General features: G+C 46.5%; 1 protein-coding gene across 1 annotated transcript; it reads right to left on the minus strand.

Moving 5' to 3' along the window:
* Nucleotides 1-1,347: 1,347 nt before the first annotated feature.
* On the minus strand, nt 1,348-7,259 carry LOC144118613 (uncharacterized). Its single transcript, XM_077651503.1, has 4 exons — nt 7,164-7,259; nt 4,660-4,755; nt 3,064-3,152; nt 1,348-2,323 (listed from the first exon to the last, which is right to left on the minus strand). Exons 2-4 carry the CDS (start codon nt 4,709-4,711, stop codon nt 2,141-2,143), a joined length of 324 nt encoding a protein of 107 aa, XP_077507629.1. The 5' UTR covers nt 4,712-4,755; nt 7,164-7,259; the 3' UTR covers nt 1,348-2,140.
* Nucleotides 7,260-14,555: the final 7,296 nt, after the last annotated feature.

Here is a 14,555-nt window from a genome sequence, read left to right on the forward strand (position 1 = left end):
TGTTCTGAAGCTTGAAGAAAGGGTTACTCCCACTAAAAATAATTTTCAAACTCGTGACAAGCAACTACTTGTGCCGGCCTGCGGTGGGGAAAATGGCCGCGCGGACGAGTCTGCCGAGAAAAATGGAGCGATCAATGCTTCCTATCAATGCTTCCTCATTTTCAGAAGGCAAAACTCAATCTCAATTCTGATTAAAAGAGTGACAACACTTGACTGTTGTGCTTCGCTTGAACCCGATGGATTCTGGAGAAACGACGTTTCGGCGTGCGGGCGGTGGACAGCCTTCAATATCGACAATCATCCGCCTCCACTTCTTTGTTTCCCATTTAGAAGTGAAGTGGTAAGCGGACGCATATGGGCTTAAGGTTCAACATAGTGAGGATTGAGATGGCGGATAACCTTTGACGTCGAAACCTATAAGGAAAGGCAGTGTGTCCAACGACATGGCGCTATGTTTTGTGCATCAGTTTCCTCTGTGCCGTCACGTCGCTGCTTCGTTTTCTTCAGCCAGAAAGATGGCGACCAAACGAAAAGCACCCGAAATAAAACCCGGGCGTGGTGCGAAGTTTATGGTGCAACTCTGTGCGCGCTACCCGATTTTGAAAGTACGATACAGATGCAACCCTCTAGCTCCCAGATCGACTCTTCCACAGTCGTTATTTCCAACCACTGTTCTTAGCGACACCGATTACTGAAAGTGTTCCTCCCTGCGAACACAATGCCTACACACGCACTCCTGAATAAAGTGCGGTGAAGGTAAACTGCAGCAAACTTTTTGCAGTGGATTCGAATTTTTTGTGCCTTTTCAATGAATTTTCAATCAATTTTCAATGTAATGCCCTATTGGGGCCTTTAAGAGAAAATAAATGATGATGATGATGATGAATTACTTTGGTGCTTTATGTGTAAATAAAATACACAATTTTGCAGTTTCTCTCTCAATTTTTATATGGTTTATATAGGTTCAACGTCCCAAAGCGACTCAGGCTATGGGAGACGCCGTAGTGAAGGTCTCTGGAAATTTCTACCACCAGGGGTACGTTAACGTGCACTGACATCGCACAGTACACGGGCCTCTAGGATTTCGCCTCCTTCGAAATTCGACCGCCATGGCCAGGATCGAACTCGCGTCTTTCGTCTTTCGGGCCTCTCAATGTTTAATTGTAGAATAGAATGAAGCAACAAAAAATAAATTTTTCATCATTTTTTCACCAACGAGTTTAGGAGGCAAACTGTCTACATAGATCCTCTGGATAATTACCTACTTGTAAAGTGTGCGGGCTGCAAAACTTTCGAAGAGAGCGCTTTAAATGCTAACTGAATTAAAGTCAAACTTTGCCTGTGGTTGGGATTTCAACCATGTTAACTAAAGTTTTTTAATGTGGCACATCGCATTGTAAGCGAAGGTAAACGAAGAGGAAGCAAGAGCCAGTCAGGTGGGCACATCATATCAGGCACTTTGCGAGAACAAGATATCTACAGCAGACAAAGAACAAAGATAATAGCACATCAAGGGGAGAGCCCTTTGCACTGCACAGGGCAAAGCTTGGGTTTTGACGTAACCAGAGTTCCAACTCTGGTATGCTCGTGCTATGGCGGCAGGGTTTCTTGCCCTCGTGTAATGACGTACTGAACGTCTGTGGCCGCGTAGCGCATACAGCAGGGCCCAGCAAGAAATGTCCTTTAGCTGATCACGTGTCACGTGATGTTGTATGCTTTACTCCTCGCACAAAATCGGGGGGAGCGATCCATGCAGTAATCTAGACATAAGTTTTTGTACAGTGATAGTTTCTGACACAAAGTGTCCATTTTACTTGTATATGCCACGAATATTTGTTGACCGTTATTTTTCAGACCACATAATTTGCCAATATTGCTACAAACCTTTGCAACGTTTCTTTTTTCATCTTCTTGGTTTGAGCCCACTAACATGCGACCTTAATAATTTGTTTGCCATGCAAGAGGTCTCCAAATTTCTCTGGAATATTTGCGGCCGCTTTATGTTGTACGATGTTTATATAAGTTTATACGGTGTTCAAGGTGGTCGCAGGTGTTAGCAGGTGTGTAAGACACTTTCACTCGAAAATTCGCCGTCACCCTTAAATTGGACGTCCAGCTTTCGTCACAGTTTTATTTTGTGTCAACGGGCTGGGATGGTAGGAATCTCTGGTATTGACACTCCGCCGCCAGGAGCAAGTGTGAAAGTGGGTCCAGAGGAACTTGTACTGCCTTGGCTGCTAGGAAGAAGGCTGAAGCTGCTGCCTCCTACCGTCACCTCAGTAGTTCCGGTCGTTGACAGCCTTGTTCTGTCGCACGGCCACTCCTTGAAAACAAAAACTGTTGAGATGGTGTGCGAATTCCGCTCTACAGGTGGCACAATTTAATGCATGCGCTGTGTTCAACAGTTAATGCAACAAATTTTCGTCAGAAATTAGATATAACAAGCTTTTTACAAGTTAAAATTTAGGAAGGATATTTTTCAGTGACGGTAGTTGCTGTGCAAAAAAAAAGACTATGGCGTCACAACACCTTGTAGGCCACGAATAACGCACACTTGCATGACGCCAAGCACACCTGCAGTCACAAGTCGTTATGCCAGAAACCTGCAGCGCAAAACGCGCTAATCAAAAGTCGTTTATACTTAAAGCTTCCACCTCATTCACAACTACCCTTTGTTTTAAAAGAATTCACATGTATTCGCGGGTAAATGAACGCGTATGCTGATTCTTTCTCGCAGTTCACGGAGCCAAATTTCATCGGCAGCGGAATCGCAATTCCGCAGCGGCTCTTCTACGGACTAGTATCGCCCGTACGGTCACCATTAAGCTTGACAAATCATCACGTGACTGAACTGAGCACAGCAGCTACTGTAGAACTGCTGGTCTCGTATGCTCGCATGCATTCCCATTAGTGCCAATGGCGATGTGCAGTCATTGCGCATCGCTTATCTGCATCTGGTTTAATAGCTTTCCGTATTGCACATTTTTCTGCACTCCATGGTGCTACTTCAACAATGCACCGGAAGGCGTGTTTGAAATATAGATGCACATTTATAACACGTACAAAGTTCGGAGGAAAGCGGGAACCTGGACCCCTCCAGAAGATGCGTGGTCCTCCTTCTCTTCGACCACCATCCCCGCGCCTCGGGTAAGCTAGAGAGAGAGATAGAAGTAATCTAAGGAACGAAAAGTGGAAACGTTTGGAGGGTGATGATGTAATACAATGAATCGCATGGAGTGGTCTGGGTTATAGAGGAGACCACGCACAGATTGGGTGGCACTCATTTCGCGTAGACAATGTCTAGCGCATGCTTCCACAAGCAGCTTATGTATTGCACCCAAACCAGTTCTCATTGCACACTGATCGCGCACGGCTGCAGAGAAGAGCTCTGCACACTCTCATATCCCGGCACAAAAGAGTATGCACTCACACCACGCACTGTTGTGGAAAAAGCTGAAAGTACATAGACACGTGTAAGCTGAAAAAAAACACAGAAATACTAGTGGCTGGCATTAGGTATATATAGAAGCACATACTTTTCAGTCAATCGCATTAGAGCGTCCACTAAGCCGTTTAGCCGTTGTCTATGAAGTCCTTTCGTATGCCCTCAGGGTTGTGGGCAACCTGTGGTCCATCTGCCATCTAAGTGTACCCCTAGGTGGAAGGTAAGCCACCTTGTTCACGTTACCTTGTGAGGTCATCCCAACCTGCCCAAAGGATTGTGAGCAGACTGCTCAGTGTGCAGGTGGCGGTTCAGTTATTCAGTTTTCAATTATTCAGTTATGTCTATTCTGTTAGAGGGGTTTGCTCGTGAAGAGAAGCCTGGGACTCACAAGCCCCACTGGTACCAGTACCTGCCATCGCAGGAAAGTGGCGCATCACTTAAACACTGCATGACTGCGGCAGGAGTCATGCGGACTACCAGCGGTCTAAGGATGTCAAGTAAGCAAAGATCAATGCAGCGTATATTGGCAGTAATTAATTACATTATCGCGTTATACCCAGAAGGCGGTGCTTCGGTACAATTTCGCCTGTCTTTTTTCTGAAGCCTGCTTAATCACAAAAACCGAGCTTCGAACCGAAGCCGAGCTAACACCAGCGCACGTAACTCGCATTCGACCTAACCATGCTGAATTGCCCGTCATTTTTTTATGTTGCTCACTGGCATTCGTGCCAGTACCGCATACCAATTAAGAAAAATATCTAAGCGTCCATGAAATGCTAACCTTGCCTAAAAAGAAAAAATTAGGCCACCTAATACATGACGCGTATGTTGTCGGGGCCAGACTTTTTTCAATACCAGAGTTAGGTCGGTGCTTTCCGTCTATTTTTTTCTGTTTTTAGGCTGTGATACAATGCCGGTGGATTGGTCATCTAGTCCGGCTGTGTATGCTGGATAAAATTTCCGCTGGCCGAGATGTAATGTTTTGCTGCGTTCAGAAAGCGTGAACTCAAAAACCTGTGTGTCCATGAGTGAGCTAGATATGTCTTATAAAGTTAAACATAATGCATAAATTTAATTATTGCCAATTCTCGCTCATAGATTGCAGCCAGGTTTGAGCACACATGATTTCAGACAGAGTTCCTGCACGTTTAGCAGAAAGAAGGTTTATCCAGAGAAGTAGAAGACCATACGCTTAAAAGCCAAAACTGGCTCACCTAGAACGGTTCCTGTTAAGCAGAACAGCATCAGGAAACCCAGTGTCTTCATAATGTAGCAGGTGTGACTTGAGGATTTTATTCCGCAAGGAATTCCTAAATGACAATTGACTTCATTAAAAAAAAATTATACCTTCATACTAAACATGAGGATATCACACAACTATCGAAAGGCATTTGTGATATGCATTCAAAATGTCTTAGTATTTACAAGATTTTAAAGTTTTCATGAAAAACCCAGAAAGTTATAATAAAACAGGCAAAAAGGCGGAGTAATTTATATACACGGTATTACACGTATTGGTCATTGAAAACTCTAATGGTGGGCTCCGCATTTGGCAATCAAGTTGTGTAAACTTCCACAACTTCCGCTGGCTTGAAGTGACACTGCGACTCGCTGCCACGGCGAAGACATCAAAAAACTTCACAATTCTGGAGATTCCTCTATTGTAGCTGTGTTATTCTTTACCCCTAATAATCTTGTCCATGCACACATGCAATGCAGCTCTATGCGTCTCGTTTCATCATTTTAACGATAACTTTCAGCTGGTAGTGAGTCCTGACCTCATTGTGTCGAGTCACTTCAGGTGCTCTTAATTTTTTCTTTGGTTTTTGACATGACGCACAATGAAAACAGTGGCTGCGACATTACTGGCACACCAAAACAAAGGCCACAGCTGTAGAAGCTACTCTGTTTTAATACTTAGTGAAGAGAACACGACTGCATAAAATTGAAGCCCCGATGCAGTGAGTGCGTAAAATTTCATAACCAGCGCGCTGCCGTACGTAATTGGCACTGACGAGTTGACATGCTGCCACGGTACACATCTTAAATCTGGCAAGGTCACGCATTGTAGCAGTTTATTACCTGAAGTTTGGTTCGTTTATTTCGCAAGCGACCTATATAAAACTTTTGTACCCGAGCCCTCAACGTGCCTTCCTCTATGCATGCATTTCAAAATGGTGCTTACAACCAAACTATGGTTTATTACACACGTACGCTCGAGTTAAAGTACGCATCTCCGCAAACACAAAGTGTCTCAATCATAGTCCATTTTTTTAAAACTACATCATCTGTCCACTAAAGTGTGGATGCGCTGTGTGATCAGTGAAATGCTTACCATTACATTCAATGTTCGCTATAAAGTTTTAGGGTAAATCAAAACGGTAATTTGTTTGGGCTAGTCAGTATATTTTGCAGGAAAAGGTACAGCGCAAAAAAAGACAGGACATGTTTTGTGTGTGCGTGCGCATGCTTGTATTTGAGATCACAAACCGCAAACAGTTACCAAAAAGTGAAAAAACAAGTTGCTGAGACATTTCTCTGTACGTCCCTGAGAACCTGTTTTCCATTGTTACGACATTGTTAACCGAGTTTCTATGAGAGAGCATTTTAGCACGACAGCGTTAAGGAGCTCGTGTCGCAGAAAAGCCGGTGTCGTTGGCGTCGGCCGTGAGCGAAAAATCTCTCCTCCTCCCCGTGAGAGAATAATCCCTCCCCCTCCATGTGGGTGATAAATCCCTCCTCCTCCCCGTGAGCGAAAAATTCCTCCTCCTCCTCCTCCTCCTCCTCCTCCTCCTCCTCCTCGCAATGTGCGCCCCTGCCCCAACAAAACTGAAAAGGAAATGGCGCAGTAACTGTCTCACATATATAGTTTTACACCCGAACCGATTTTGAGGAAAGGAAATGGCGTAGTAACTGTCTGGCATATAGCGGTGGACGCCCGAAGTGCGCAGTAAGAGGTTTGACCTCTGGCTCATTTCAAGGCCAAAATCAGCGCCTCCCGCTCGTCTCGTTCGGGCGCAGTGAGGCCTTGCGGGCACGCAGGAATCACGCGGTGAGCGGCGAAGAACGCCGCGCGCATCCAAAGCGCGTTCACGACGAAGCTTGCGGCTTGCTGCCCGTTCGTTCGGCGCGGAAGCTATGCTGGCGCTCGTTTCACCGGGTTTGTCGAGAACGATGTGCCGATGAACTACGACTGCAACCTGAGTCCCACGCGTTTCGGCAGCGCTTCTATATGCATTGCTGCTCCGCGCGTCCGTTTCACCGTAGCATACCGATTTGTCTAACGTGCAAGGCGTAGCGCCGAACGGGCGATGGCGTTCCGTGGACCCCTGGCAGTGATGCAACATGCTGTCGCGTTCCACTCTTAAAGGCGAAGCTTAAGCGTCCTCCAAGTTTTTTGGAATATTTTAAATGTTTTTGTGTAAGTGTCTCGAACATTGCTTATTAAAATCCTGCTCCCAGTCAAGACGTTGGTCAAGCATAATTTTGTTCTTTTAGCGCGAAGCAACTGTTTTCCAAGAGTACCTTCAGGTGTATAAGGACCTGTATTCTCTTTATAGAGGTACAAAAGATCTATCCATTTATATATACGTCTTTACACGTACAAATTTTTGTGAAACAGTACTCTGCTGTTATAGAGCACTTTGCCTTTTCTGATGTTTCATCTCTTTGTGATACACCACTGAACCATTTCATGCATAGCAATGCAGTGACTTACCGATAATTCAGGTCCACAACGCAGGGCGCTACTCAGTGCTGAAACTTCGCTCGACGGCACGCACTACTTATGAGCTTCGAGGTACTTCGACAAGTCGACTGCGCGGCGGATGTGTGGCTGTTTTTAAAGCACACAAATAACAAACGTTAGAAACGAAAAAAAGTAGCTAACAAAATCGTTGTTGTTTTGACAACCAGCAAAAGCCAACCATTGAGCTGCCAAAATGTTTACACTGAAGACAACAGGGTACCTTGTTTCCACTTGAAGTTTTTGTTTTAGGAGTTGACGTGTTGGCGCCTAAAATAAGCATCTTCCATTCCGCAAAAGACTGCTCACGCGGTTGTTCTAGTATTCCTCTTCATACAGTAACCTTCTGTTATTTGATAATAAAGATATATTAAACTGTTCCCTTATTTTGCTTGCCGCTTTGATGCGTGCATCGCCGCTTTCACGGTAGCGCTCTACTCCCTGCTAATAACAAATAGTTTTCCCTTGCGCAAATATGACTCTGCAAAGAAAAATCAGTATTGATTTCTCCTCGTTCAACGTCCTTGCATCGAGCTTCGATACCTTTTCAATAATACGAACCATGACATTTCAGTACATTCGTTTAGATCTAATGCTATGTTTTATGCGCTAACGTTCACAGTGGGAGGTTTTCGATTGCTTTAACGTATTTCTACGCAAGACGCCTACCTAATTCACCTTCGTCATTTTCGTGCGCATTAGTACAAATCATTTCCAGTTTCGCGCGCCATTAAATTGCTATGGCACTGCAATGCAGTGAGCGAGACCGCAGTTCACACGCTCTCAAGCCAATCCCCCAATTTTGGAAGGTGTCGCCCCACACCCTTAGTTTACACTTCAGTGTGAACAAATTATAATATACAGGAAAAGACTGCATTCTGCAATGTGGCTGGTCCAGAATGACCGTGCGCGCCACCAAAAGCGCCGTAAGAATAAACGCGACTCGATAAGCAAGATTTCAGTGGGGGCGGAAGCAGCACCATTCCCTGGTTTATAAATCAGCTGAAGTGGCTCGCCGGCTGTGCCGTTCGGGGTGTCTGCACTTGGTCCGGAGATTAATTCCCAGCTGTGCAGAATGAATTTCGACGAGGATTAAAGGCGGTAAACACCGCGTTGCGTTGTGCGATGACAGCGGGCGGCACAGAATCATAGGTGTTTGAAAATACTTTGCCACCTTCCAATATGGTGAACCTTCCTCTCTTTCTTTCTTTTAGCCTCCATTTCCATTGCTTCCTGAAGCAGTTGGTTAGGAGCGCAAAGTGACTGAGACCTGTCGGCTTGGTGTACGCGTGGTAATCGCTAACATAAGAAAGGGTCGCCAGTGGCAAAACATTTAACCACATAGCAAAGAACTTGAATCCTTACCAAAACTGAATGAACGAAAAAGCGCATTTGCAATCTAGCGTAGTTTTATTACTAGCATACCCAGGGGAAACCGGTAGAAAATATGAAATAAAGAAAACCTAAAAGAAAAAACGATCCGTTAGGTGGCAAAACACCTTTTTGACGCATGCTGTCAGGAATGGAAAACGTGTCACCGTTCACATTGTGTACATCCCACTCATCAGTGTGCATTCGGGCGCAACCGAGGTTTTTAGCGCCTGAAGAATAGATACTTCCAGACGTGTTTGCCCTGCTCAGTACTCTAGAAGTATGACTGTAGAACGGAGGCAAGTATGTTGTCTTCACAAGGTGAAGGTCCGTTCTAGTGGGTATGCGTTATGATCCATAGCGCAGCAACATAACAGGGGACAAACACAAGCGCTAAATTAGCGCTTGTGTTTGTCCCCTGTTTTGTTGCTGCGCTACGGATCATAATGTTGTCTTCCTTTTAAAGAAAAAGATCTTAGATCTCAAAAGAGAAGCTGCATTATAATTGGGCATTTTTTAGACGCAGCGTACATAGAAAATGGCTGCTATAACGAAACAGCTTCAGATCGAAGGTTGTGTAGAGGTTAAATGTGTGCAGGTGAAATAAATGCAAGTTCAAGAAAGGTGTTATATCCAGATTCATGTAAAACTGGTTGCTTATAGTTTCACCGTTCAAGGGCCCCTGAAAATCCTTTCATCTTGCAGAATTTCGTGATTTCAGATCGAAGCAACTCGTGCACTGCAATCTTTGACCAGCCGCTACATTAGGAATAAAATTTAATCTCTTTAACGTGTGAGTTGATTCCACTGAGAGGAAAGAGAAGCAGCACACAAGAAAAACTGGCATATAGCACAACTTCGTGTTTCAATATTCTCCTCTACCCACGAAACGTCAACGTATGCAGTTCAGAGGAAGAGGGTATGAAAGGTGTGGTTTGATTTGTCTTATGGGATTTAATAACCCAAATTGACTCAGACTATGAGAGACGCCGTAGTGGAGAGCTCCCGATAACTTCGACCGCCTGGATTTTCTTAACGCAGACTTTCATCGCACTGTACACGAGTCTCCAGCATTTCGCCTCTATCGAAATGCAGCCGCCGCAGTTGGGATCGAACCAGCGTCTCTTTGGTCAGCAGCCGAGCATTATAATCACTGAACCACCCCGGCGGCAAAGGTGGGGAAGGTATCCACACAACCATAAATGCGAAAGAAAGTGGAAGCGTTTAATTGTTTCTTCAGCGTTTCATGGGCATGAATGGCTAATCTCGAAGAGAGTAAAACTATCAAGCATGATTCTTCTATTTAACATTAGACTTTTATGCGGTTGGCATTAGAAGACCTTGTTTACAGTCTGAATTGGCGCCCGTGAAGTAGCTCGTCCATGAAGGGTGATGCGCTTCGGTCTTCGTGGTATCAATAGGGTGAGGTTTGCTTTTCACATAACAGTATATATACTTTTCTATAATTCATCTGTTTCCTCGTAAGTCTCATCAAATAGAACATTACAGTGTGAAGAACGTTGGACTCACAGAACAAAGGGTAAAATTTTAGGCTTCAGATCTCGTGTGGAAGCCTCCCTAGTAGTTTCGAACACAGCAGGGAATTAAATTTTTTACGCTAGCCGCGGCGTCCAGAATGAACACGTTTGTCAGCTTTGCCTGGCTTGGTTTTTAAGCTACTGGTTTCCTATACGATGACATCTCCGCACGGTAGGATCCTTGCACGGAGGTGTCTATGCTCGTGATTTGCTTTACTCTAGGAGCGCCGTGTGTCGAAGTTACGTTATTGACACCGTCGTTTGGAGCATTCACGTATCGTCATCTTGGCAGAAGATTATGGCGGTTGGTTTGCTTCGTGGTGCCATAATAAATGTTTTCCAGAGCACGGACGCCCATCAACATTTTATTTTTGCTGTAAACTTCACTTATAGCAATGACCAGCAGTTAGGTGCCAGCAGGTAATATTATATTCTACTAAATCCATTTCTACCCGGAGTCAGCTTCACACACACACACACACACACACACACACACACACACACACACACACACACACACACACACACACACACACACACACACACACACACACACACACACACACACACACACACACACACACACACACACACACACACACACACACACACACACACACACACACACACACACACACACACACACACACACACACACACACACACACACACACACACACACACACACACACACACACACACACACACACACACACACACACACACACACACACACACACACACACACACACACACACACACACACACACACACACACACACACACACACACACACACACACACACACACACACACACACACACACACACACACACACACACACACGCACACACACACATATATATATATATATATATATATATATATATATATATATATATATATATATCTCAAAGTACATGAACTTAGTACTCACCGCTCAAGAAGAATGCGGTTTCTAAGTGACTAAAAAGGGCAAATAACAAATTGTTGTTCTTGCTAGTGTGTCTAAATTTACACTTATGTCTTCAGAAATATGCTTTTCTTGTCACTTTGTCTAAAATGCTTAGACAATATGCTTTGATGGGTACTAACTGCATTTGGTGCGTGCACCACAAAATAAGTGTAAGATGTTTCATGGCTGACCTGTTTAACAAATATAATACTTTTTAATTGTTATACACGTTTTGAAACGTGGAGCCATCTTCCAAGCTCCTGACCGTACCTGCAGCCTTCTTGCCTTAAAACGGCCTAAAGAGCTTTTTACACAAGTTCGAAAGGCCAGAGTTATCAGAATTTAATCTACTGCGAGTACTCAGACATTTTAAAGCTTTCAAAGCGTTGCCGGCGAACTTGTATTCCTTTTCTAGTACTGATGCCATTCTCTCGCTATGTAGCCCGATAGTAAATACATACAGGCATATTTCCACTAGCACTGTTTTTCTCTGAATGCTATAACGGAAACATGTCACATGACTTTCGAAATTTGACATATGGTTGAAAGGGTATTGCATGTTGCATTAGTTATAGTATGCTTGACTGAGTTACCATGAATACTGCCAATGCGCATGAAACACCCCGAAGAAGAAGCAGAAGAACGAAATAGATTTCTTATTTTGCAGCCATCCCGGCCTGTTGCACCCACTCCGGAGGTGGACAACCACCTTCTGCACCTCTGGGAGGCGCGGCACAGCCTCGTGCGCAGATGGCGCCGCCAAAAACGTAACAAAAAGCTCAAAATTCGTATCGCCGAGCTCACCCAGCGAGCGGCAGAGTACGCGGCCCAACTCGCCGACTCGAACTGGGTAGACCGCTGCAACACGGTGGCCAGACAAATGTCGAGCCGGAGCACGTGGCGCCTTTTCCGCGCCCTGATTGACCCGACTCAAACCCGCGCCGAGACACAAAAACATCTCCAACGAGCTATTCATAGCTTCGATGGAAATACATCAAAATTAGCATGCAAACTGCGCGACCAGTATCTTTGCACTAAGCAGGACCCCGGAGGACCCACGTTCTCGTATGCAGGTTCAGAGAACGCGAATCTGGATCAACCGTTCCAGTTGCATGACCTCAAGGCGGCCCTAGCTAAAATGAAACGAGGAACGGCACCGGGCAGTGACAAGATAACTGTGAAAATGCTTGCTAATCTTCCCGATCCCGCCTACGAAACCCTCCTCGGTTTCATCAACTCGATCTGGCTTGGTGAGGCGCCTCTACCAATTGAATGGAAGACCGCCCTGGTAACTTTCACTCCGAAAGCCGGCACAGCCATAAACGCAGACAACCTCCGCCCCATCTCCCTCACGTCTTGCGCGGGAAAGCTGATGGAGACCATGGTGCGGGATAGGCTGTCTGGGTTTCTGGAAAATGAACATACATTCGCAGACACCATGTTCGGTTTCCGCCCGCAGAGGTCCGCTCAAGATGTTCTGCTTCAACTCGACCGAGAAATTCTCAACCCTGTCGAATATCCCTTCAACGATAAGGCAGTACTCGCCCTTGACTTGAAGGGGGCTTTCGACAATGTCACACACGAAATCATCCTGCAACATCTCTCCCAAACGAACTGTGGACATAACACGTTTCAGTACATCAAGCAATTTCTCTCGGATCGACGAAGTTTCATCCGAATACAAGACGAAGAACACGGCCCATATAAACTGGGAACGAGAGGAACCCCACAGGGTGCGGTCCTCTCGCCATTACTTTTCAATCTGGCCATGATGAAACTCCCGGCTCAGCTGGCGAAGGTCGAAGGCATCCAGCACGCTCTGTACGCCGACGACATAACCGTCTGGGCCAAACACGGATTGGTTGTAGACATTGAGGCCAACCTGCAGCAAGCGGCGGAGATCGTGGACGCTTACGCAAGCCGCTGCGGTTTTCAGTGCTCACCGTCCAAATCCGAATTTGTGCACATTCGCCCGTCGCTTCAGTGCGCCACCAAAATGGAACTATCTCTGGCCAGCGGCCCGATACCCGAACACGATGAGATTAGAGTACTTGGTCTCCTTATCCACAAACATCGACGGGCTGATACCACACTAGCAAAACTGCGCAAGGTGGGGGACCAGGTGGGCCGGATGGTCCGCCGGGTTTCCAACAAACGCGGGAGGTTACGGTGCAGAGACGCTTTGCGGCTGGCGCATGCATTCGTGACCAGTCGAATCCTCTACTCGACTCCTTACCTCCACCTGCGGATGTTTGATGAGAACGCCCTCGAAGTGATTCTCAGAAAGATGTACAAGCGTGCCCTCGATCTCCCGATCACCACATCCAACCAGCGTCTCATGGGCCTGGGGATGGTTAACACATTCGCGGAGCTCCGGGAGGCGCACTTGACAAATCAATACACAAGGCTTTCAAAAACGCCGTCGGGTCGCCGCCTATTAGCCCGACTACACATCCACCACCCAACACTTACGGAAGAGCGCGTACGCATTCCTGAAATCTGGAGATACGCCCTGCACGTACGCCCTCTTCCGGCCAACATGACACGTGACGACCACAGTGGCAGGCGCCTTGCGCGGGCGGAGGCACTGGCCCGTCAATATGGGAACAAACATGGCATCTTCTATGTGGACGCCTCAGGCCCTCACCATGGGGGGTGGTACACGGCCGCAGTCGTCCACCAAAAAATCGTGGTGAATGGCCTAACGTTCCGAGCTCAAGACATAACACATGCGGAGGAAGTTGCCATCGCGTTAGCCGCCGCAGACCAGGAGTCGCGAGTGATCGTCACCGACTCGAGAGGGGCCTGCAGAAATATTAAACAGGGGTACATTCCTCTCTTTGCGCATCGCATCCTTCAAAACAGTAACTACCTCGGGGCCCCCGCGTCTCGAACGATTGTATGGGCTCCAGCTCATATGGGCCTCGAAGGCAATGAAACGGCAGACGCCGCCGCCCGCGCGCTCACTCTCCGGGCAACGCCTTCAGACCCTTTGGATACGGATCCCGAACCCAATCCGGCCCTCACTTTTCGAGAAATTACTGAATTATTCCAATTCGGCCATGCAATTTATCACAAGCCTTGTAAGGGCCTCACAAAGGCGGAGGAAAGCACACTCCTCCGCCTTTACACCAAAACGCTGCTGTGCCCGGCAGTTTTAAAACACTTTGATCCTGCCTGTACAAGAGAATGCCCACACTGTGCGGAGAAGTCTTCGGACATCTTTCACATGGTGTGGGCATGCCAGTCAACCCCGAACCTCGCCCCCAAACCCAACCCCACCCGGGAAGACTGGGAGGCAGCCCTGCTCGGCTGCTCGGACCTAGCAAGCCAGAAGGCCCTGGTCCACCAAGCCCGAGTCGCGGCGGTCGCCAATGGGCTCCTGTAATGAGGAGCCCACCTAGAGATTGCGAGAGGTTGCTCCGGCTACCTCAAGCTTCCTCCCTGAAATAAAGTTTTTCGCACACACACACACCGGCCTGTTTAGTTACGCGCTGCTCT

The sequence above is a fragment of the Amblyomma americanum genome, chromosome 2 (assembly GCF_052857255.1).
Source record: "Amblyomma americanum isolate KBUSLIRL-KWMA chromosome 2, ASM5285725v1, whole genome shotgun sequence".
In the NCBI taxonomy this organism is placed as follows: domain Eukaryota; kingdom Metazoa; phylum Arthropoda; class Arachnida; order Ixodida; family Ixodidae; genus Amblyomma; species Amblyomma americanum.